Consider the following 22,734-nt stretch of genomic DNA (forward strand, 5'->3'; position numbering starts at 1 on the left):
ATTTATGATCTCACTCATAATTATATTTAATTTAAGTTAGCCATTTCGCTTATGTATCTTGTAGTACAACTCCTAGAGCTTAAGGAAAAAGAAAATCATCTGGCGGTTAATAGGCGCCACTCGTGTCAACTAATCACGAATGGAATTCTAGTAAAGAATATAGTGGAGCTAATTAAGAAGCGAAACGAAGATGAGTTGGAGCGAAAAGGGTTAAGGCGTAGCGACATCGTCGACCTTATGGAGGACCCATAAAGATATACATGGCTGCAAAGGACAGTCTCAGAAGTCTCAGGATCGCTGTAAAGCTTGGTGTATGCGCTTATGGGAGATGACGAAACATCAATAAGCTACTTCGATACAAGAATCTCCTAGTGCAGTCTGTGAAACCTATGCCTCAACGTGAATCACCTGTTGAGATTTTTGACACCACCACTAATAGAGAGATAGTGGTACTTGACCCGTTCCCTACTAGGGAGAACAACACTTTCATGGCAGCACGCTATGACAAGGAGGATTAGATAGTTTCCTGTTGTTTTCATTAAATATTATTGGAGTAGTTGATTTTAAGTTGGATTCAGGATTTATTTTAGAGTTGGATGATGTAGTTTCAGTACCCTAAATAAAGAGAAATTTAATTTCCGTTTCAAGATTATTAAGACTTGGTTTTATTTTGGATTCAATAAAAATGTTTTTGTATCTCAGAATTCAGGGACAATAAAGATGGATTATATTGTCTCAATTACAATAAAGATGGTGAAATTTTAATAGCTGAATCGAGTGAGAAAAAGATTAGAAGTGAAGGAACATACACTAGGTTATGGCATAGAAGTTTAGGGCACTTTTCAAAAGAAAGAATGAAAATTCTTGTTAAGGAACAAATCTTGCCATCACTGACTTTTGGTGATGACAAAATTTGTATTGAATGTGTTAAAGGAAAGCTCATTAAGACTAAGAAGAAAGGTGCAACTCGTAGTAATGATCTCTTAGAAATCATCCACACAGATATTTGTGGACCGTTCCCTCATCAAACAATTGATGGAAATCGTTATTTCATCACCTTTATAGATGACCATTCTCGTTTTGGTTATTTGTATCTCATAGGAGAAAAGTCTCAAGTTTTTGAAATGTTTAAGATTTTCTACACTGAAGTAGAAAGGCAGCTTGAGAAAAAGATAAAGATTGTGAGGTTAGACAAAGGGGGTGAATATTATGGACGTTTTGATGAAGGAGGACGACGTGCTGGACCTTTTGTAAGGTATTTACAAGATAATGGAATAGTTGCTCAGTACACAACGCCCGGAACTCCGCAACAGAATGATGTAGCTGAGAGAAGAAATCGAACCTTGAAGGATATGGTTCGCAGCATGATTTCGAAAACTGATTTGCTTAAAAGTCTATGGGGAGAAGCGATCAAAACAGCAAACTACATACTTAATAGAGTGCCTAGTAAGTCTGTGCCTAAGACACCTTTCGAAATTTGGACTACTAGAAAGCCTAGCCTGAGACATCTTCATGTATGGGGTTGAAAGGCTGAAGTTAGGATCTATAACCCTTAAGAGAAGAAGCTTGATCCTAAAACGATTAGCTGTCATTTTATAGGTTATCCCGCAAGATCAAAGAGTTTTAGATTTTATTGTCCAAATTGTGGTACCCGAATTGTTGAGACTGGTTGTGCAAAGTTTATAGAGCATGAGGAGAATGCCACTAGGAATGAAGATTTTATTTTTGAAGAAGAAGGTGATGTAGCTGTGATTGAGAATGCTGAATAAGATGTTACACTCTTGTTTCCTTTAAGTGAAACTGTTTTGGAAAATCCTTCGTTTGAAGAACCAGTTGATCCACAAGAACAAGCTATACAAAATCTTGATTTGCAAAGGAGGGAAAAGAGCATATGGTTTGCAAACTTGGCAAGGCAATTTATGGACTAAAGCAAGCAAGCAGGAGGTGGTATTTCAAATTTCATCAAACTGTTTCATCTAATGGTTTTGAAGAGAACATAGCTGATCAATGCATTTATCTGAAGAAGTGTGGGAGCTGATTTATTTTTCTAGTGTTGTATGTCGACGATATACTTTTGGCTACAAATGACCACAATTTACAGAAAGACACTAAGGAGCTACTTTCAAACAATTTTGAGATGAAGGATTTGGGAGAAGCTGCCTTTTGTGTTAGGCATTGAAATTCAAAGAGACCGAGCTCGAGGCCTTCTAGGCTTATCACAGAAAACATACATTGAGAGGGTACTCAAGCGTTTTGACATGAGTATGTGATCTGGACATAAAGTTCCGTTAGCTAAAGGAGATTTAAAGAAGGAGCATTGCCCTAAGAATAAAGAGGAAGAAGATGAGATGAGGAACAAGCCATACGCTTCTCTAGTTGGAAGCATTATGTATGCACAAGTGTGTACAAGGCCAGACCTAGCCTTGTGCATTAGCAAGATGGGGAGATTTCAGTCAAATCCGGGAATGCAACATTGGATAGCTAGGAAGAAGATTTTGAGGTACCTATAGAGAACAAAGGCCTATATGTTGATTTACAGACGCACAGAGAATTTAGAGCTTGTTGGTTATGCTGATGCGAATCTTGGAAAAGCAGAGGATGATTACATCTCTATTTTAGGTTTTCTTTTCAAGATGGCAGGAGCAGCTGTTGCTTGGAAGAGTGCTAAACAAACTGGTGTTTCGAGTTCAACCATGTTTTCAGAATACATATCTTGCTATGAAGCCACTTCTCATGCAGTATGGCTAAGGAATTTTATTAAAGACATTAAGGTGGTGGACTCGATCTCTAGACCAATACAGATATATAATGACAACACTGCGGCTGTTTTTCACTGCATGAACAACAAGATGTTGTCTGGATTGAGATGGAGTTTGGTGGAGAGAGAGAGAGAGAGAGAGAGAGAGAGAGAGAGAGAGGGCAACAGGCGAGAGAGGGAGCAGAGGCTGGAGAAAGAGGGAGCATAGGGACCTACAACTTTTTTTAAAAAAACAAAACCATTTTTTTTTCAGATTTTAAATGTGAAACTATTTTTAAAAATATTTTTTTTATTTAGATCCACGTGACATTATCTCATTGGATATGCGGGCACCACATACATGCCACATTATCAATTTAACAGAAATTTTGACGGAACCTAATAGCAGTACCAAATTGATGTGTGATGTGCAACATAAAGGACCAATAACAGAGTCTCCCCTGAAAAATGCTCAAACCAACAAATTTTCACATGTAAACAAAGTCACAAATTAAAATTCCCCAAACGTTCAGCACGCACAAGTTAAGTTCACATACAAAATAGCTATTTCGGTTGACTTCAAGCCTTACAGGGATTCTGGACTATATTAGAGCATAACTATTTCAGTTAAGTTTACAGTCAGAAAATTATTTACAACAAAGTAAACGCCTACACGAGAGAGAAGAAGGAAAAGTGGTTGATGGTGGAAGGCCCTCAAGTGGTTGTCTGGTACTCGTCTACTGCCTGGAAGGAGGCGCAAAACAAAGAAAGTGTGAGTAGACAAAAAATTAAGTGTTAAACATAGTAAGAACATGTTAACCCCACCATTTAAAAACTATTGGCAAACCAGTTATAATTTATGCTATGTTCGTACAAGCAAATAAGATTCATACATAAGCATAATATATCAAACAAAGGACAAATCACTAATTTCAAAATAAAATAATTTCTCAAACTGTAAATACTTTCCACCCAGATGTATCCCATAGAAAATCCGTCAATTCCAACAGTGTACCATCAATTCCAGGTATCACACATGTGGCCACATGTGTGATACATCCTCACAGAACTCAGGGGACACAAAGTCGGCCTGAGACGCATTCCTCGCAGCACACGGCTCTGACATCCCTGAGACTCTTGGCGCATGGTCATACGTGCACAGACTTATCCAAAGATAACCAAATCGTCCGAAGACAAACCATTTCCTGAAAGCAACTGAGATGTCCGAGGACATCATAAAATCCGAAGGCAACCAAAGGATAACTAGGTGGTTTTGAAAACTTTTCCAAAACTTTTCTCAAATCCAGTTCTCAAATCATTCTCAATTTCTTGAACTAATCTCACTTATCAATAATAATAATAATATAACCTTTTCTTAACCAAAATCAAATGTTCGGAAAGTAAATACCATAAATAATCTGTTCATAAAGCGTTTCATAAAACCATCATAGTATGAAAAATCATTATAAAATAAATGTCCACTCATTGTGAGTCCAAGCTTGCTTGACCCTTTGAAGGTCCCTCTGATTGAGCACGTGAAGTCTGAGTGCCTAAGGAAAGAATATAAACTTTGGTTAATAAAAAATTTCGCCTCAAACCCTTAATCAAAAACCCAATTCCCGGAATTTACAAAGTGTGTGCACAACCTTGAAAGTTTGTTACAGATTCAACCAAACCCCTTTAACAAGTCCCAAGAGTTTCATTAAGTTTTGACAGTCCGACTGTATCGAACCCAAAAATATTCAATAGGCAAATTTTAGTATACTACTCAATTGATCGAATTTAGCTTATCTGAGCATACCGTGGTTAATTTTAGGGTGATAATAGTTTTTCGACACCTGGTTGACGCGCCACCAGGTGCTACCGCCAACGGTGGGTGCCATGAGAGATTTCCAGCAACTGAAAAATCTCCAAACCACCAGTTCTAGCACAATTTAAGGAGTGTTTTTAGTTCTTGGACCCTAGCCAAATAGTGGTTGGATTGGCATGAAACATGGCCAAAAGCGCAGGCCAAAATGGGTCTCCAAATCAATCCTTCAAATCACAAAATCAACCCAAACCAACTACAAAAATAGGTAGATCGTGGAACAAGGATGAAAATCCATACCTTATTCGACAAAATCAGTCGTTGGCGTCAGGTGGAGGTTATTGAGTTTGTTTCAGTCCAAAATCCGACTATTCTTCGGGTTTTTGAGTTCGATTGAGGGATGGGTTAGGTAGAGGAGACTTAGACAAAGCTTTTGTGGGTGGTGGCGTCGCTTGGAACGACCGGACGGCGACAAAATTCACCAGAGAATACGAACAGCAAATAGTGACTGTCGAGAAGAAGAGTCGCGAGAGAGGAAGAATCGGAAGGGAGGAGAGAGAAATGAGGGAAGGAAAGAAAAAATCTGACTTTTTAACACTTAATTTGCAAAAATTACGATCATGCACTTACACTTCTTTTGATCGTAACTTTCTCATTTTAACTCTGATTTGGGGCCACTACGTGTCTATGAATTCGTGAGCTCATGCATTACGTAATGGAGCCAAGAAATTTTTCCAAACCCTCCAAGAGCAAAAGTCAACCCTAAACCACTAGCATCATGACAGGTCTAGTATATTAGCCCTACTTGTTGCAAGTAAAATTGGATGAGCCTTGGCATGTGCCTTTCCATTTTTTGGGAGGTGGACCGAACCCGGCATCACTGATGCTAGAAGATTCCGGCCAAACTCCAGAGTCAATCACCCCAACAATGATATCGCTTTCAACTGTGCTTCTCTTCACATTTTCATGAAACCCGATGAAGTTCCATGACCTTGTTGTGTGGAGCTTCTGCTTCCCACTAGGGAAAACAGACACAACACCAGCCATTCCTATACACACACACACACACACACAAGCTTCTAGTTAGATAAAAACTTATAATGGTCAGTACTTTTTATGCAAATTGGAAAGAAAGCTAGATCCACAACCAGCCTTTTTCTGAGCTTCTTCCTCTGTTAGCTTTGTAGCAAAGCCATTGAAGCTTCTCTTGTAGCTGTACAGTAGGAGAGGTTCTTGTGCAATATTGCTGATAGTTTACTAAATTGAAAATCATATCCTTGTAATGTTAATTAGTTATATAATTGTCACCAACTACTCATCTAGAAAACTCGTTAATCCTACCAAAAAAAGGCAGTAAACTTATATTATATATGTGATAATTAACTTGCTGCCAACTACGTTTTGAAGTATGTTTACATGAAGATGATTCTTGTGGAGCCCTGAAAAGAAGAAGGGAAGTTGCAGGCTTGACATTGAACTCTTTAGGGTTAGTAATTATTGTTAATTATTAAGTGTGAGACAATTATTTTTGTTCATTTTTTTCAATGTGATGTCTCAACTCTCAAATCTTTGGATTGAATTTAAATGAGGTAGATGTGTGGAGAGTAAAAGTTAAGCAAATGTAGAACAACATCACATGGAGGGTGGTTATTTGCTCCCAGTTTATAGCTATCATATGACCTTTAAATTCATGGCTCCAAATCCCAGCATATATAGATTGTGAAGCATCAACAATTATCACCACTACTACAAAAATCGCAATAGACGACGGTAATCCACCGTCGTGTATCCGATTTTTCAACAGTCGTGAAATCGACCGACATCTTTTGATGCATAAAACCACGACAGCAAATTGCCGTTGTCTATTAGATGTAAAGACGACAGTTTTTTTGAAAGAACTGTCGTCTACTAGATGTAAAGACGACGGTTTTTTGAAAGAACTGTCGTCTATTAGATGTAAAGACGACAATTTTTTTAGTAAAACAATCGTTGTTTGGTTGTAAAGACGTCGGTATTTGTTAAAAAGCGTCGTTGATTGTATATAAAGAAGACGGTATGGTGTTAAAAGAGTTCATTGATAATATGTACAAAAGACGGTTTTTCCAATAAAACCATCCTTTTATTATCTTTAAATATGTCGTCTAATAAGTTCCCAAGCTGTTACATTTTAGTTTTTTGTTTCCTATGATTATATACAACGATTTTAACTAGAAAACCAATTATAATGCTTTATTAATGAATATTTACACTCAAAAATTATTTCTTTCATAAAACTTAAAGATTCAATAGTTATTACATAGTCAACCAATCTTTATTCTATTACATACATACTTCCTACCTATAATTAGAAATAATGGAGCTCACAAATTCTACTTATTTGATGTTAACTTCATCAATTTGTTCTTGGGTTGACTTAGCTTTGCCTTCTTGCACGTTTTCCAAGTTGTTGGTGTCGAAAAGACCTGCACGAAAGAGACCCCAATACTCTTAAACATAAACTTGTTTAGCAACAACCTAACCTTAGCAAAAAGATCTATGCAGCTCTAGAATGACAGTAGAGCACAATTGGCATAATTGGCAAAGTACCGTCACCATAACCTGTTCTTGTGGTGGCACAATTCCAAGTGCTGTTCCCATCGCTAACTGGGAACTTGATTCCTGGACAACAAAGGAATACTGCTTCCCCCTAATTTTCAGGTGCCATAACTTTGCATTAGAAACACATGAAATAAGGATGAACTTCATCATATAGAACCTCTTTAGTAAAGAAAACGATGATATAATATGAATATATCATACCTGAATTGAAGTCAGCACTATGGCAGTACATAAATCTAATCAGCAATCAATAATACCACAAGTATGGAAGTATCTATGCACAACAAGGAAAAGAAAATTAAAGCCAGACGGAGAAGCAGAACAAGCAGAAAAGAGATCATTGCAATCAATTGCAAATTGACAAGTATTAACAATAGTATAGAAACAACCCAAAACTAGACTTAATACAAGGCCACGATGTCATCTATCTGTAAAGCATACTCACGCTCTGGTGATGGCAAACTTCTTGTGCTTTCCAGAAGAATCCAAATAGACATTGGCCTTGACAACATTCAGGCCAAGGTTCCTAAGCATACTCATTTGTGACCCAATTAATGAAAGTTGAATTATATGTGCAGACATAGACACTAAGACAGATCATTCAAAATATTTAAACATCTATGCAAGAGCAAAATAATAGACAAACAATATTGTTGGAAGCAGTGAGTAATGCTCTATACAGTGTCAAGAAAATTGCAATACTTAAAACTACATTAGATGTTGATGAGCTTCTAGGATCAATCTGTAAGCATTATAAGCAACCATTTTGAAATTATTCCAGCACATAAAGAGAATTTCAATTTCTATAATAAAGCCTGTAAAAGTGGAATAAATTCCAGGAAAGGAAACAATATTAGTAAGAATCCCCAAATATTAAAATGATAACTACCCACTGCTAAAAGAGTAAACTTGAAACTGAACATAAGCCAAATCAAAATCAAAGCAAGGAAATTGTAGAAAATTAGCAGATTGTAACAATTAAAGACATTCGTCCTCCTTTTTGGACTTACTTTCACTTTACTTTCTTCTAGGATGCAGATTGGTCACTTATAGGAAAATTGGAAAATAATTCTATTTGCTGCAGAAAATACTTCCCTTTATTGCTCTGTCAAGTTAAGTGAAATGATCAGTCACAATAAAATGAGTTGATATTGACTGCAAAGCTCATACTAATGGCAAGCTGATATGCAAAAGATTGCATATTCAGGAATTCTTTTAAACCAAAATATACAAGTTGATTAACTTATTAAGACTTCTTTTTTGGACCAATACAGGGAAAAATTACAGCTAACAAAAAGCAAAAGCACTTACGCTCCTATCCCATATAGGTATTGGATTGGAATTGTCTGTCTATGGCCATTGGCCCCTATTGTATATATCAACTTTCCCCTATTGACAAGTTCTTTTGGGGAGATAGGTTCATTGATGGCAGCCAGTGAATCGGCAAGGGACTTAGCATGACGAAGGTAAGCATCAATGGGTTGAGAGCTTTTTTGCAAATCCATAAGTTGAAAATGAAGAGCATATTCGTTGGCCATACTGGATTGAGAGAAGTGGCGTTGGAGACATTCCCAGAGATCTTGGGTAGAGGTGCAGCCAACGGTGAGAGAGAGAATAGACTCAGAGAGTGTACTAGTGATGTAGCTAACAATGAGTTGGTCTTGTTGGTACCACTGAGCATGGGCAGGATTGGTTTGGGTAAGAGTGGCGGTGGTGGTTGTGGATGTTTCGGTGGAAGAAGTGGAAGAAGTGGAGGTTTGTGCAGAAGGTTGTTTATGAGTGCCATCGATAAATTTCCAGAGGTCATGACCGACAAAAAAAGGTTTGAGTTGGCGGAGCCAAAGAAGATAGTTGGAGTCAGTAAGCTTGATAAAATGAGAAGAGTTTGGGCTAGGGAGGGAGATGGTGGATTCAAACGAAGCCATGAGGTGGACCTAGAGGAGGATTGGATCGAATAAGGGAGAGGGAGGAAACCCTAGGTTAGGCTGATACCATGTAGAAAATATATTTCCTTGTATTTGATAGATTACACAAAGTCCCTATTTATGCTAGTACAAGATATCTACTTAAGGTAGGAAATAATATAGACATGAATACAATTCAATTTATAGCAGGAAAGGCTAATTGGTAGGAGGAGATTGTGAAGTTGACTTCTGTGTAGGCTAGGAAAGGAAAGCTGCGTTAACACAAACATCTTAAGCTTGCAGCTGATCTTGGGATATCTAACCTCATTGTGGAAATGGATTTAGCAACTACTGTAGAGCTTATTCAATCTCCTGATATCATTAATTTCCACCCTATTGCTGGTGTGATCTATAGCTGCAAGGAATACATGGATAAAATCAATAACTGTGTTGTCAGATATATTTATCATGAGAAGAACTGTGTTGTCGACTGTTTAGCAAATTCAAGTTACAATGGTGATCTGGGAGTTCATCTCTTTGATAATGCCCCTGAGTGGGTGGGCTCAACTCTCGCAGATGATAGTGCTGGGGTTCACATAACCCGTCTAGTCTGTATTAATCTTATTTAAGTATTGTTTCTAGGTCTTGGCCCCCTTAGCTCATTAAAAAAAAAAAATTAAAAATGAAAAAAAAATCCCCATGCGGATAAGAAGAAGATATGAATAATATATATATGTAGTAAAGTCATTTTACCAGCATCTATATATATAATTTTCAGCCAATACATGATTTTAAAAACGTTCTTCAGAATAGTTGCACCAAATCATTGCAGCAATATATTCGCATTTCAGAATTTTTCAAACACTTCTACGCTACGATGATATCGCTTTTTGTTGATATTGTTGGACACTGTTTCAGGGAAACCACGAAAGTTGCCATGACCTTGTTGTGTTGTGTGGAGACGGAGCTGCTTCTTTCCGCTGAAGCGGGAAAAACAAACACAGTACACCTTCCTTCCACACTAGCCATCTTTTGTGCTTCTTCCGCCGTCAGCCTTGCTTGCACTACACCCGTTCATTGAAGGAAACTTCTCTTGTCTTGTAGCTCTACTCCAGCACTGTAGTGATTCTTAACCTCCCAATGGGGACCAACTCCAAAATTAAGCTAATTGATCACCAAATGTAATTCAAAAGAAAAGGAAAAGAAAAAGCACAACAATGAGGTTATAGCTCAAGTAAGTTTTTCAGTACAAACGATTTGGGGGAGAAGGGGTTTACATAAATATTCATTGGATGCCGCTGGGAGCTTTCAAACCACAGCAGTTGTAGCTCAATTAGTTAAAAACAGTTTACCCTTACATTTGAGACATTTAAGAAGAAAAAAAATGGTAGCAGTAAGTAACTTCATGCACGTTGAAGGAAGTTGAGGTTCCACCCCAAAACCAATTAGCAATGGGGGGAGTAGCCCAACTCCTTATAAGCCCTTGCAAGGTTTTCTAACTTTCTAATGTGGGACATTTTTACCTTCACATTCTCATACGCCCCTGCATGTGACGAATTTTCAAGCCTAACACGTGGACAACACATATTGGGTGACGTGGAGCACGTGTGGCCGTTGGGCTTTCACACGTAGGCTAACCCACTCTGATACCATGAAGGAAGTTGAGGTTCCACTTGAAAACCAATTGGCAAGTTGGCTTGAAACCGAAGACTGGGATGAGTGTGGTAGGTCAGGCGTGTCCACAGGGTTTGGAGAAAGGATTGGATTGGGTATGTTGGATGGGTCGGCTGAGTTTGGGCCGGGAGCATGGAAGTCATCTGTGTTGGGGCCGACTGGGCTTAGAAGAGAAGATGATGTCTCAGAGTCTTGTGGAAGAGGGAGAACAATCATATCTGGTTGATGCTCTTGGGGATGGGCACTAAATGGAAAAGCATTTTCATGGAAGACAACATCTCGGGAGGAAAAAAATTTATGTGTGGTGAGATTGTAAACCCGATAGCCCTTTTGACCAACAGTATAACCAACAAAAATGTAACGGCGAGCTTGTTGATCAAATTTATGTGAAGGTGTGAGGTTAGTGGCATAGCAAAGGCACCCAAAAGTACGGAGATAAGTATATGTGGGTGGCTTTGTGTGAAGCATTTCGTATGGTGATTTGTGAGAAAGAAGAGGTGTAGGTAGGTGATTGATCAAATAACAAGCCGTTTGAATACTTTCCCCCCAATATTGTAAAAGCAACAGAGAGAGAGATATTCTCTACAGCAATCTCCTTATTTTTCTAACATGGTATCAGAGCACCATCCCTGGTGACTCTGAAAAATCCAATTGCTTCCGAAACACATCATCATAATGGGCGAGAACAAGAAATCAACTGAGGCAGTTCTCACAAATCCTTCAAATCCATATTCCTTACATAGCTCGGATCATCCGGGGATCGTTTTAGCTTCCCAAATACTCGAAGGAGACAACTATGGCCCATGGAGTCGTTCTACAACAATCAGTCTTAGTGCAAAGAACAAGATCGGTTTCATCAATGAATCGATCAAACCTCCTTCTCCAAAAGATGTGAAATTTCCTTTATGGCGACGATGCAATCACATGGTCCTTTCATGGCTTTTGAATTCCATACATCCAAACATCGCAAACAGGGTCATATACGCGAACACTGTAGCAGAGGTTTGGTCCGACCTGCGAGAGCGCTTCTCTCAAGGAAACGACTCACGCATATACCATATGAAAAGAGAAATCGTAAAGCACATACAAGGACAACAATCCATCTCAACCTACTACACCAAGTTGAAGGTGTTATGGGATGAGTTGGGGGTCCTACAATGAACCAGCAACTTGCACATGTGGGGGAATCAAAAAGCTCAACATGCGAGAAGAGAAGGAGAGAGTTATGCAGTTCCTCATGGGATTGAACGAAGCCTATTCTGCAATACGTGGATAGATTCTGTTGATGGATCCGTTGCCAGACACACGAAAAACATGTTCTCTTGTTCAAACAGGTTGAGGTATCCCTTAATCGTGACAATCTTAACCACCATGCCATGAGCGTGACAAGCAATAAAGAGGTTGATGCATCATCTCATCAATCATACAAGGGAAAACCACCCCTTCATTGTTCATACTGTGATCAAGATTGTCACAGTGCTGAAACCTGCTATTATTTACATGGGTTCCCATCTGGCCACAAATTGCATGGCAAGTCGGTGAAGCCACCCAACTGAAGGAAACCAACGACTAATCATGCCAAGCCAAAGACAGAGAGTGTCAAGAATTCAGACACAAGTCACAAGACTCCAACCAGCGATGATCCCAAATTCACCACAGAGGAATACAACCAACTGATAGCCATGCTTCGGAAAAACAATGAATGTAACCCATAACACTATGCAAATACCACAGGTATTACTACACCATCATCTCCCGTGACTCATGTAGCTCCACACTCAAAATTATGTTGGATTATTGATAGTGGAGCCACAGGCCACGTGACTTCTTCCGTTGAGTTAACAAATCCACAGCTTTTGCCCAAGTCATCCACCATTCAATTGCCCGATGGTGGTCAGACACACATTGAGTCAATTGGCTCATTACTAGTTACACCACACATTAAACTTGATGAAGTGCTTAAAGTTCCACAATTTCAAGTTAATCTACTATCAGTCAACAAATTGACACATGCATTGCAATGTATAGTGATTTTTTTTCCCCCATTTTTGTGTTGTGCAGGACGCTACTATGGGGAAGATGATTGGCCTGGGCAAGCAATTTATTGTCCTCTACTACTTGGCACAAGACCAAAACCTAATCCTAGCTCACCACATCCGGAAACAATCCAACCTTTGGCACCAACGTCTTGGCCACCCATCCACCAGACCTCTCCAAGTTCTCACCAAGACAAATTCTGAAATTTCTTTCAATTCCAGTCATGTTTGTGACATTTGCCCTTTAGCCAAATAGACTCGTTTATCATTTCCATCTAGTTCAATTTCTTCTCATGCACCTTTCGATTTAATACATTGTGATACATATATGTATATTTATATGAATTCCATGCCTTTCTGGTATCCGGATGAGTAGCAGAATGAGTGACATCTACTAGCAGAGTACATGTGAGGCTGAGAAGGAGAAACCACACTACAAGGAAAAACCCTTTTCGTGACCATGTATGCAAATTCGGCATCATATACCAAACCAGGATATGGAGCCCTGATAGGGTTTATCTAGCTAGCTCTGTATGCAAATTCGGCATCAGAATTAAGATTGGCATTCATGGGTTTAGCTGGAAAAAAAGAGAGTATCATTTGTCATACAACCCCAATGAAGTCCCATGACCTTGTTGTGTGGAGCTGCTTCTTTCCGCTGGGGAAAACAGACACAACACCATCCTCACCAGCCATTTTTCGTGCTTCTTCCGCTGGGGGAGAACGACAATCATTTACTTTTGCCATCTTGAATCCCAAATTTGAATTAGACTATTCTTTTTAAAAAGAAAAACTAATGAATTAACTCATTTATTATTCAATATCTCAATTTTGAAATAGATTAATATTTAAGAGTAAACCAGAACAACAAATGACTCACTAGAATACTGGTTTGGAGCAAATGCTTCCTTTTAGGAAAGGTCCTGGGTTTGAGTCCTAGCATCCGTGTATTATGTGTGAGTTTAATATATTATCAACCCTCTCAATAGGAAATGTTCTAAAAAAACAAAAACAAAAACAACAAAAACAAGGGATGAGATTTGCATGGTATCACTCCAAACATGTACAATAAAATAAAAGATACATTTCAAGTTTCTGCATCATAGTAAAGTCTCATCACTCATAATCGATATATATTAAATATTAGAGAATCTGTCATTTGATCCTCAGTAGTGCAATTTGCTTTTTCTTCTTACATCAATACAGGATTACATGATCCATGCACCACTTAATATATAGCATAGACAACAATGGGGCTCCTGACTTGGAAAGTACCATCATCCCACACCAGAGAAGCAGAGACACTGGATTTGTGATGAATTGACCCTTTTACCGTGACTTGAAAGGATAGCTTCTGCCCGAGAGATGAGAACGATAGAATGCTTGGATTAACTTTGATTTCGAGTCCTTTCGTTGCACCAATCACTTTAGCTTTATACGTGGACCCTTTTGATCCAACATTTGTGGCTGTCCTATTGAAAACCCCACTGATGGAGTTTGGATTCGAGGAGGAAAGTGCAAAAGAAGGATAATTCAAATGATCACTGAGTGCTCCATAATTAGTTTTTGATGAGCAGCTACTCTTGTGCCCGGTAATAGATTGCAATAATTTGGTACTATAGCCTTGTGCACACAAAAATTCTATGTAGTCCAGTTCAGTAGCATCATATACCAAACCAGGATATGGAGCCCTAACAGGGTCAATTTGGCCAGCTCCGTATGCAAATTCGGCTTCAGGGTTAAGATTGGGACTCAGGGATTTAGCTGCAAATCATTACAAATAATCCAAGATATACGTGGTTAGGCTATACAAAAATTGTTCGTAATTAAAAATAACTGATCACGTTTATACACAGCCCTACCGGTGGTGATAAGAGCGGATTGGATAGCAGCAGGAGACCAATTGGGGTGAAATGATTTGACGTATGCAGCTACCCCAGTGGCATGTGGGCAAGCCATTGATGTCCCTGAGACGAAATTGTATGATGCTACTCTGTTATCTCCTGGAACAAACGAAACAGGGGCAATTGGAGGAAATGCTGCCAAAATAGAAGCTCCCGGAGCAGCTATATCTGGCTGCAACATAACAAGGAGAAAAATTAAGGAAAGATGAAGTGCTGCAGCCTAGCTAGCTAATTATATATAAAATAAAACAGTCTTGAGTGTTCATCAAGTTCCAAGTATTACGTACATACCTTGAGAATGTTAGGAGTGACCGGATTAGGACCCCTTGATGAGAAGGATGGCACATATGGGGACAGTGTGTCAATACCCTCAGTACTTTTAAAAATGGTTGCAGTTGGGTTCCTACAAATTAATCATTAAAATATTCAAAATCATATATAAATTAGCTTAGCATTATTCTGATCTGTTTTAGCTTAAAAGTTACAAATAATATTTGTGTGTACCTCGTTGAGTTAATGTAATAGTAAATACTGTTACCACTATCCAAACCAAGGCAAGAGGCAGGCATGGGAAGAGGGTCAAGCACATCTGCAACAGGTCGGCTTTGCAAAATAACTCCAACTGCACCTGCAAAATAGGCCCCATACCCAGTCGTCCCATCGCAAAGAACAATCTTGCCCTTCACCAAATTGTGGTCTAACGTGCCTGGATAGCATTTCCTGTATTATTGCAACATATTATTATCAGACTGAAACTATATCTCATAAATATTACACAACGTGTATAATTGTATTTACTTAGATGTAGACTCGTCGTAGCCTGCTTTCCTATTGGGTGCGTCTCCAGCAAATATTAGAGGATAGAACTTGTCCTTGAGGTCAAATGTGTTTGGTACAATTCCCTACATACGCCAATGAAGCAAATTAATATATTAATTCAATTGATTAAGTGAGGGCAGGTTAATTAGCTATAGGTTCTATTAATTGTACCTCATAGATTTTTTGGTTACCCAATTGGACCTTGGTAACAAACTTCCGATCTATGGTGGTTGCAGCCACAGAAAGACACCATGGCGCAAAGCTTGTGACGGTCTTGAGGTGTGGACCTTCGTTCCCAGCAGAAGTGGAAGTCAGAATTCCTTTTCTTAAAGCGTGAAAGGCTCCAATGGTAACTGGTGTCCTGAAATAATCGTCCGGAGAAGCCGGTCCGAGGGAGACAGATAGTATGTCGACACCATCCGCGATCGCATCATCAAATGCCGCTAGAATATCATCGTCACTAATACCATCCAACCAACCTACTTTGTACACCGCAATACGTGCTGATGGAACCCCTCCTCTTGCTGTCCCTGACCCCAAACCAAATAGGCTTGCTTTGCTAACTAAGTTTCCTGCCGCCGTTGATGTAGTGTGGGTTCCATGGCCATCCGAGTCTCGTGGAGACTTGATGTCACCTTCGACGAAAGGTCTACCATTGTGGTAATACCGTGCTCCAATGATTTTACTGTTTCAACATAGCAACAGTACGTCAGTCAATTATCACATAAAACGGATAATTTTTACGTTTATTATCTACCAACATGACAGGTCTAGTATATTAGCCTTACTTGTTGCAAGTAAAATTGGATGAGCCTTGGCATGTGCCTTTCCATTTTTTGGGTGGTGGACCAAACCCGGCATCACTGAAGCTGGCAGATTCCGGCCAAACTCCAAAGTCGATCATCCCAATGATGATATCGCTTTCAACAGTGCTTCTCTTCACGTTTTCATGAAACCCAATGAAGTTCCATGACCTTGTTGTGTGGAGCTTCTGCTTCCCACTAGGGGAAACAGAGACCACACCAGCCATTCCTATATATATATATACACACACACACAAGCTTCCAGTAAGATATAAACTTATAATGGTCAGTACTTTTTATGCAAATTGGAAAGAAAGCTCGATCCACAACCAGTCATTTTCTGAGCTTCTTCCTCTGTTAGCTTTGCAGCAAAGCCATTGAAGCTTCTCTTGTAGCTGTACAGTAGGAGAGGTTCTTGTTCAATATTGCTGAACAAAAACATAAACGTTAACTCAAGTTAGGAATTATATAGGGACTAGCTATAGTTTACTAAATTGCAAATCATATCCTTGTAATGTTAATTAGTTATATAATTGTCACCAATTAATCATCTAGAAAACTCGTTAATCCTAACAAAAAAAGGCAGTAAACTTATATTATATATGTGATAATTAACCTGTTGCCAACTACGTTTTGAATCATGTTTACATGGAGAGGCAATGTTGTAGTGGTGGGAATGTCGAGCTTTGGCTTGTCCCCCATGTACACAATATAAACCTGCGATTAATATAATAATAATAAACGTTATTAAGGGGCCGTTTCATAACTATTTCAACTTTAGCTTTTAGTTTTTATTTTTTGTGCTAGAGTATAGAGGAAAATGAGAATGAGAATGAGAGTGAGGATGAAATTGAGAGAGAGGATGAGAGGGAGGATGAAATTGAGGAGTAACAATAGTGAAAACAATTTGAAATAAATTTCAGTTTTTTTTTTTTTTTCACTTTTATCACTCCTCCCTCCCATCCTCTCCTCTTAGCTTCCCTCTCAATCTCATCTCCACTCTCATTCTCACTTCCATTCTCCCTCTTTTTCCTCTATACTTTGGCACAGAAAATGAAAAATAAAAACTAAAATTGAAATAGTTAACAAACGGGCCCTAAGTATATAGAAGCCAGTTTTAAACTACAATGATATATGTATATATATATATATATATATATATATATATAGAGAGAGAGAGAGAGAGAGAGAGAGAGAGAGAGAGAGAGAGAGAGAGAGAGAGAGAGAGAGAGAGAGAGAGAGAAAGAGGAGAATTCCATGCCTTTCTGGTATCCGAATGAGCAGCAGAATGAGTCACATCTACTAGCAGAGTGCATGTGAGGCTGAGAAGGAGAAACCACACTACAAGGAAAGACCCTTTTCGCGACCATGGAACTAAATCCATTATGGGGGTCTCACTACAAAACCTAGAAAACGTACTACTTGGAAAAGATGGGGCAAGCTCATCCAAGAACGTCATATATTTATATTAAGAAGTAGCCATGCGTTTCACATGTTTGCTTTGATACTAGCCGAGCATTACATATCTAGTGAATCCGTACATTTGATCCCGCCCATATCCAAAAGTGCACTACTCTTTTGTTCACACACCGTTTGAATTTGTCATGTACAGTTAAGATCAAAAGGCAAGCAAACATTAGTAAAAAAAACTCTTGCGCGACCAAATTTTGCGCAATGAAACACACATCGTCGCACAAAGTAACTTTGCGTGACAAACCTTTGCGCAACGATGTTTTGCGTGACGAAAATAAATTTCGTTGCACAAACTCTTGTGCGACAACGTGTGTTTCGTTGCGCAAAGTCTTTACAAAAATAAATAAAATAAAAAAATTATTTTTAAAATCTTTGCATGACTTTGCGCGATGAAACACTAAACTTCATTGCACAAAGTGTTTAGCAACCAAGTTAGGATTGGTCGCGCAAAGTCTTTACAAAAATAAATAAAATAAAAAATTTATTTTTTTAAATCTTTGCATGACGTAATCCAAAAATTTCGTCGCCTAAATCACTTTATTTTTGTTTTTTTTTAATTTTGTATACATAACACTTAAGAAATTAAACGGTATATATATTTATTAAGTAACTTTAAATTTATCATTTTAGTTCGGATAAGATTTTTGTATGAAAAATATATTATTGTAGTTCGGATTGGGTTTTTGTTAGAAAATATATATTTTAAATTGACGATCGAATTAGTTCATTGTATTTATATAGGGTCAAGGAGTGTAACTGTAAAAAATCATCGAAATCAAAATTGAAATAACCGTTAAATCATGATTTTTTGTTTATAACTGTCGAAATGTTTTGTCCCATTACTTGATCTCTGAATGTTTATTTTTTTCGATTTTTGGCGTATATGATCTCAAAGTATAAACAAACAATTTTGACGGTTGGATCGTTGAAACTAGTTTCGTAGAATGCATATGCCATCAAAACAATATATTCACTAACAATTAAGAGTTTATTTATATTTTCGTTAAATATAACATAAGATTTTGTGGTATCCACTAGTGTAACTATTTTAAATTGAAGATCAAATTCAGCCATTGTATTCATATAGGGTCAAGGAGTGTAGCTGTAAAAAAAACCATCAAAATCAGAGTTGAAATAACCGTTAAATCGTGATTTTTCGTTTATAACCGTTGAAATGTTGTGTCCCATTACTTGATCTCTGAATGTTTATTTTTTCCGATTTTTGGCGTATATGATCTCGAAGTATAAACAAACAAGTTCGACAGTTGGATCGTTGAAACTAGTTTCGTAGAATTCGTATGCCATCAAAACAATATATTCACTAACAATTAAGAGTTTATTTATACTTTCGTTAAATATAACATAAGATTTTGTGGTATCCACTAGTGTAAATATTTTAAATTGAAGATTAAATGTAGTCATTGTATTCATATAGGGTCAAGGAGTGTAGCTGTAAAAAATCATCAAAGTCAGAGTTAAAATAACCGTTAAATTGTGATTTTTCATTTATAACCGTCGAAAAGTTTTGTCCCGTTACTAGATCTCTGAATGTTTGTTTTTTGCGATTTTTGGGGTATACGATCTCGAAGTATATACAAACAAGTTTGACGGTTGGATCGTTGAATGGTGTGTGTGTATATATATATATATAGTTATTTATTAAGTAGCTTTAAATTTATTTTGGAGTTAGTTTTGAGTTTGTGCGGGGTTTGGGGTTGAGTATAGGGTGAGGATTGGAGTTTGGGTTGGATTTGGGGTATAACAATTTTAGGGGAGATTATGCCAATTTTTTGTTATTATTTTATGTTATTTTTTTGTTATTTGACCATATTTTTTTTTTTTGTAGGGAATCGTCGAGACTTTGACGGCTAAAGTTGAGGATTAGGACGCTATCGAAACATATCCTCCACCACTACCACCACAATAGGCTTGTATTAGGATTTTATTATTGTACTTTGTTAATTTATGTGTACATTTTGAATATTATATATATATTGGATAATTTGATCACTATTTTTCATATGTAATTTTATTTTGAATATGTCAATTTAAATTAAATTAATTAAAAAAATAAAATCATACAATTAAATTAAATTTAAAAAATAAAAATTTGAAATATATATATATATATATATATAATTAAATTGATATAAGAGAAATAATAAAACAAAAAGTCAAAATCCTTGCGCGACAAAATATTTTGTCACGCAAACTATTAAATTAGTTATTTTAATGAAAAAAATTTAAAACACAAAATTAAAAAATTTGGAATATTTCGTCATGCAAATATTTGCGCAACGTTAGGATTCGTCGCGCAAAGTAGCTTTGCTTGACGTTAGGATTCGTCGCTCAAAGTAAATTTGCGAGACTTTAAGGTTTGTTGCGCAAAGTATCTCTGCGCGACGAAGATTAGTTTTGTCGCGCAAACCCTATCTCCACAAGCTTTGCGAGATGGATCTTACGCGATCAAAATTTCGTCGCGCAAACCCTGTGTGACGAAATTGTACTTTACACAACAAACTTATTTTGTCGCGCAAAGTGTTTTTTTGTAGTAGTGAAAGGGACAAGCGCCCATTAAGAACCGGTAGAGGATTCCCTCTGGTTGTATAGAGACGATTCCCTCTGGTTGTATTAATTAACCTGTGTGGTGGTGTTTCCATAGAGACGATTCCTTCTAGTTGTAAGATTGGATTTTTCTTCCTCTTGTTACTGAGAGACTTGGTTGGTTCCCTATGGTTCTCTCGTCTTGTGGCTTGCTTGCTGCCTTTGTTCTTGTTGGTGGTTGTATTATCTTTGTCTTTCAATGAAGTTTCACTTATTAATTAACAAGAGAAGTCCATGTGATATTCAACAAGTCCATGTGATATTATCTTTGTATTATGTGAGGTGGAGTATTGCCTCATGATTTTTTCTTCATGAGTTGGAAGAAAAGTCCATGTGATATCATATTCAACAAACATCATGCCCCGCCTCACTTGAATAGAACAGTTCTTAAGTTGTACGTATGACACTGGAAAATATCACAACCACATAGAAGCTGTCAGCTTGTGTGATAATTGTTGATGCTTCACATGTAAGAATATTTTATAAATATTCTGTGTGGCCCACATGAAGTGACCTATGTGGTAAATAAATTATTTAATTGGTTTAATAAATATTATTCAAAATAATTATATTACTCAAATAAAGAGAAGTAGTTTTTTATTTTATTATTGTGATGGGTGGTAATTAATTATGGACTTCACTTGGAAACGGGTCCTCTCTCTGCCTATACTAGTGCACATACCCATCTTATGTGTACACCGATGAAAACACATATTAGGGTTTTCTAACATACAAAATGCTAGAGAGAGAAATCTATTTCCTCCACACTGACGGCTCGCCTACGGATCGCTCAAGATAAATATCTTGATATGGTAGAAGACTAATCATTCAAGGTATGTATATAATTTAAGTCTAATTGAATTTCCACCTAATGCTATTGTGAAAATCATGAAGTTCAAGATCTTGGATCATGGATTGGGTTCTTATGGTTTGACCCAATATTAAGTTTACATGTGGTATCAGAGCATGGTTAAGAGCTTTCGTGATTTTCCATTATGAATTTTTCGATTTGATTTATACATTTGAATCATATATATGTATGCATTGGTTGTGCCGTATGAAGTATGTACCATTAAACCAAGAAGGATTACTTTCATTTAGTTGGCGGTATGAATGGTCAATCTTATGAATATTATTTCCTTTTGGTTCTGGTGCTGTATCCATGAAGTCGTTTGAACATGCTTCTCTATGCATAGAATGAATAAATAAATAAATAATAGAAATTTGTATTGGTGAAGAAGTTCTACATGCAATCATATGGATGTGCCAGAAATTATGTATTTTAATTGCATTAGAGAGATACAATATATATTTATATATGAGATGTTATTAAAGCATATTATGTCTCGGTGTAAGTGCTTTTGGTTACATATCAATCAGTTTTGCATAATTGATTTGGATCGTAGTAGTTGTAAATTTCATAGGGTTTCATAATTGATTTGGATGCCTAATGTTTCCTTTTATGCAATACTAATTTTGGGAAAATTGCATAATATTTGCACCGAATGAAGAATTATGATTATATTCAACGAAATTTGTAATTAGATGATCTATTTTGTATGGCCGTTTACAAACTTATGCTACATAAATCTTGGTGTTGACACGTACAGTGAATTAAAGTTATTTAAAAAATAATAATAATAAATATAAGCATATTGTATTTCATTGTCACTGTACTTTGTCTTATGAGGCGAGGCAATCTAAGGGTCTATTGCCCACTTCTGTGTTAAACATGTCATATATTTATCGGTTAATCTAATGATCAATTAACCATTAAAGTGTATCAGTTAATCTTATGTAATCGATTAACTATTACAGTTGTTAAATTAATTTGACATTCATATTATGAGTAGTTTGTTAGTCACCAAAGTGGCCAAGCTAGAACGTTCCTTGAATATCAAGTTAATTAATCTAATGATCGATTAACCATTAAAGTGTATCAGTTAATCTTATGTAATTGACTAACTAGTACAGTTGTTAGTTTAATTTGACATTCATATCATGAATGGTTTGTTAGTCACCAAAGTGGTCAAGCTAGAACGTTCCTTGAATATCAAATTAAATGATAATTATTCAATTACTTGTGATTTAAGGATGCATATAAGTGAGGTTGAACATTATAATGTTTTCAAGGTTCAAACGTCATGAGTATATTGATTTTCATCATTCATAAGATAGATGGACCCAAAGAGATGGATCCACTATTCATATGATTGGTGATATAAATGAGGTAACTTATATATGTCTTATTTAGATTTGTTTTGGATATCCAAAGATATCAAAGTTTTTCTAACTAGGAATATACACTTACCAATAATGTAAAATATATGCATCATAACTGCTAATTATTGGTACTATCATAATTTATCCCAAAG

At 37.0% G+C, this 22,734-nt stretch overlaps 1 protein-coding gene, 1 long non-coding RNA gene and 1 pseudogene across 3 annotated transcripts; 1 reads left to right on the top strand and 2 right to left on the bottom strand.

The window, feature by feature from the left end:
* Nucleotides 1-3,222: 3,222 nt before the first annotated feature.
* Nucleotides 3,223-5,873, bottom strand: LOC110748711 (uncharacterized). Its single transcript, XR_002525517.2, has 2 exons — nt 4,845-5,873; nt 3,223-4,287 (listed from the first exon to the last, which is right to left on the bottom strand). It is a non-coding gene; the product is annotated as an uncharacterized LOC110748711 (long non-coding RNA).
* Nucleotides 5,874-11,644: 5,771 nt separating this feature from the next.
* On the top strand, nt 11,645-13,498 carry LOC148294386 (uncharacterized; annotated as a pseudogene). Its single transcript, XR_015836093.1, has 2 exons — nt 11,645-12,454; nt 12,782-13,498. The product of XR_015836093.1 is annotated as an uncharacterized LOC148294386 (transcript).
* A 308-nt stretch (nt 13,499-13,806) lies between these two features.
* Nucleotides 13,807-17,734, bottom strand: LOC110748634 (cucumisin-like). Its single transcript, XM_021948595.2, has 10 exons — nt 17,544-17,734; nt 16,899-16,999; nt 16,613-16,710; nt 16,268-16,511; nt 15,651-16,164; nt 15,459-15,562; nt 15,165-15,380; nt 14,952-15,063; nt 14,619-14,832; nt 13,807-14,520 (listed from the first exon to the last, which is right to left on the bottom strand). Exons 1-10 carry the CDS (start codon nt 17,664-17,666, stop codon nt 13,985-13,987), a joined length of 2,262 nt encoding a protein of 753 aa, XP_021804287.2. The 5' UTR covers nt 17,667-17,734; the 3' UTR covers nt 13,807-13,984.
* Between the last annotated feature and the right edge of the window lie 5,000 nt (nt 17,735-22,734).

Source organism: Prunus avium, chromosome 5 (assembly GCF_965620075.1).
Source record: "Prunus avium chromosome 5, drPruAviu1.hap1.1, whole genome shotgun sequence".
In the NCBI taxonomy this organism is placed as follows: domain Eukaryota; kingdom Viridiplantae; phylum Streptophyta; class Magnoliopsida; order Rosales; family Rosaceae; genus Prunus; species Prunus avium.

Coding starts and splice junctions, on each gene's coding strand:
- LOC110748634 (XM_021948595.2), bottom strand. CDS start 17,666: ATGGATTTAGTTCCATGGTCGCGAAAAGGGTCTTTCCTTGTAGTGTGG. Junction 15,381..15,458: donor TACGACGAGTCTACATCTAA/GTAAATACAATT, acceptor GCAATAATACAG/GAAATGCTATCCAGGCACGT. Junction 14,521..14,618: donor ATCCGCTCTTATCACCACCG/GTAGGGCTGTGT, acceptor AATGATTTGCAG/CTAAATCCCTGAGTCCCAAT.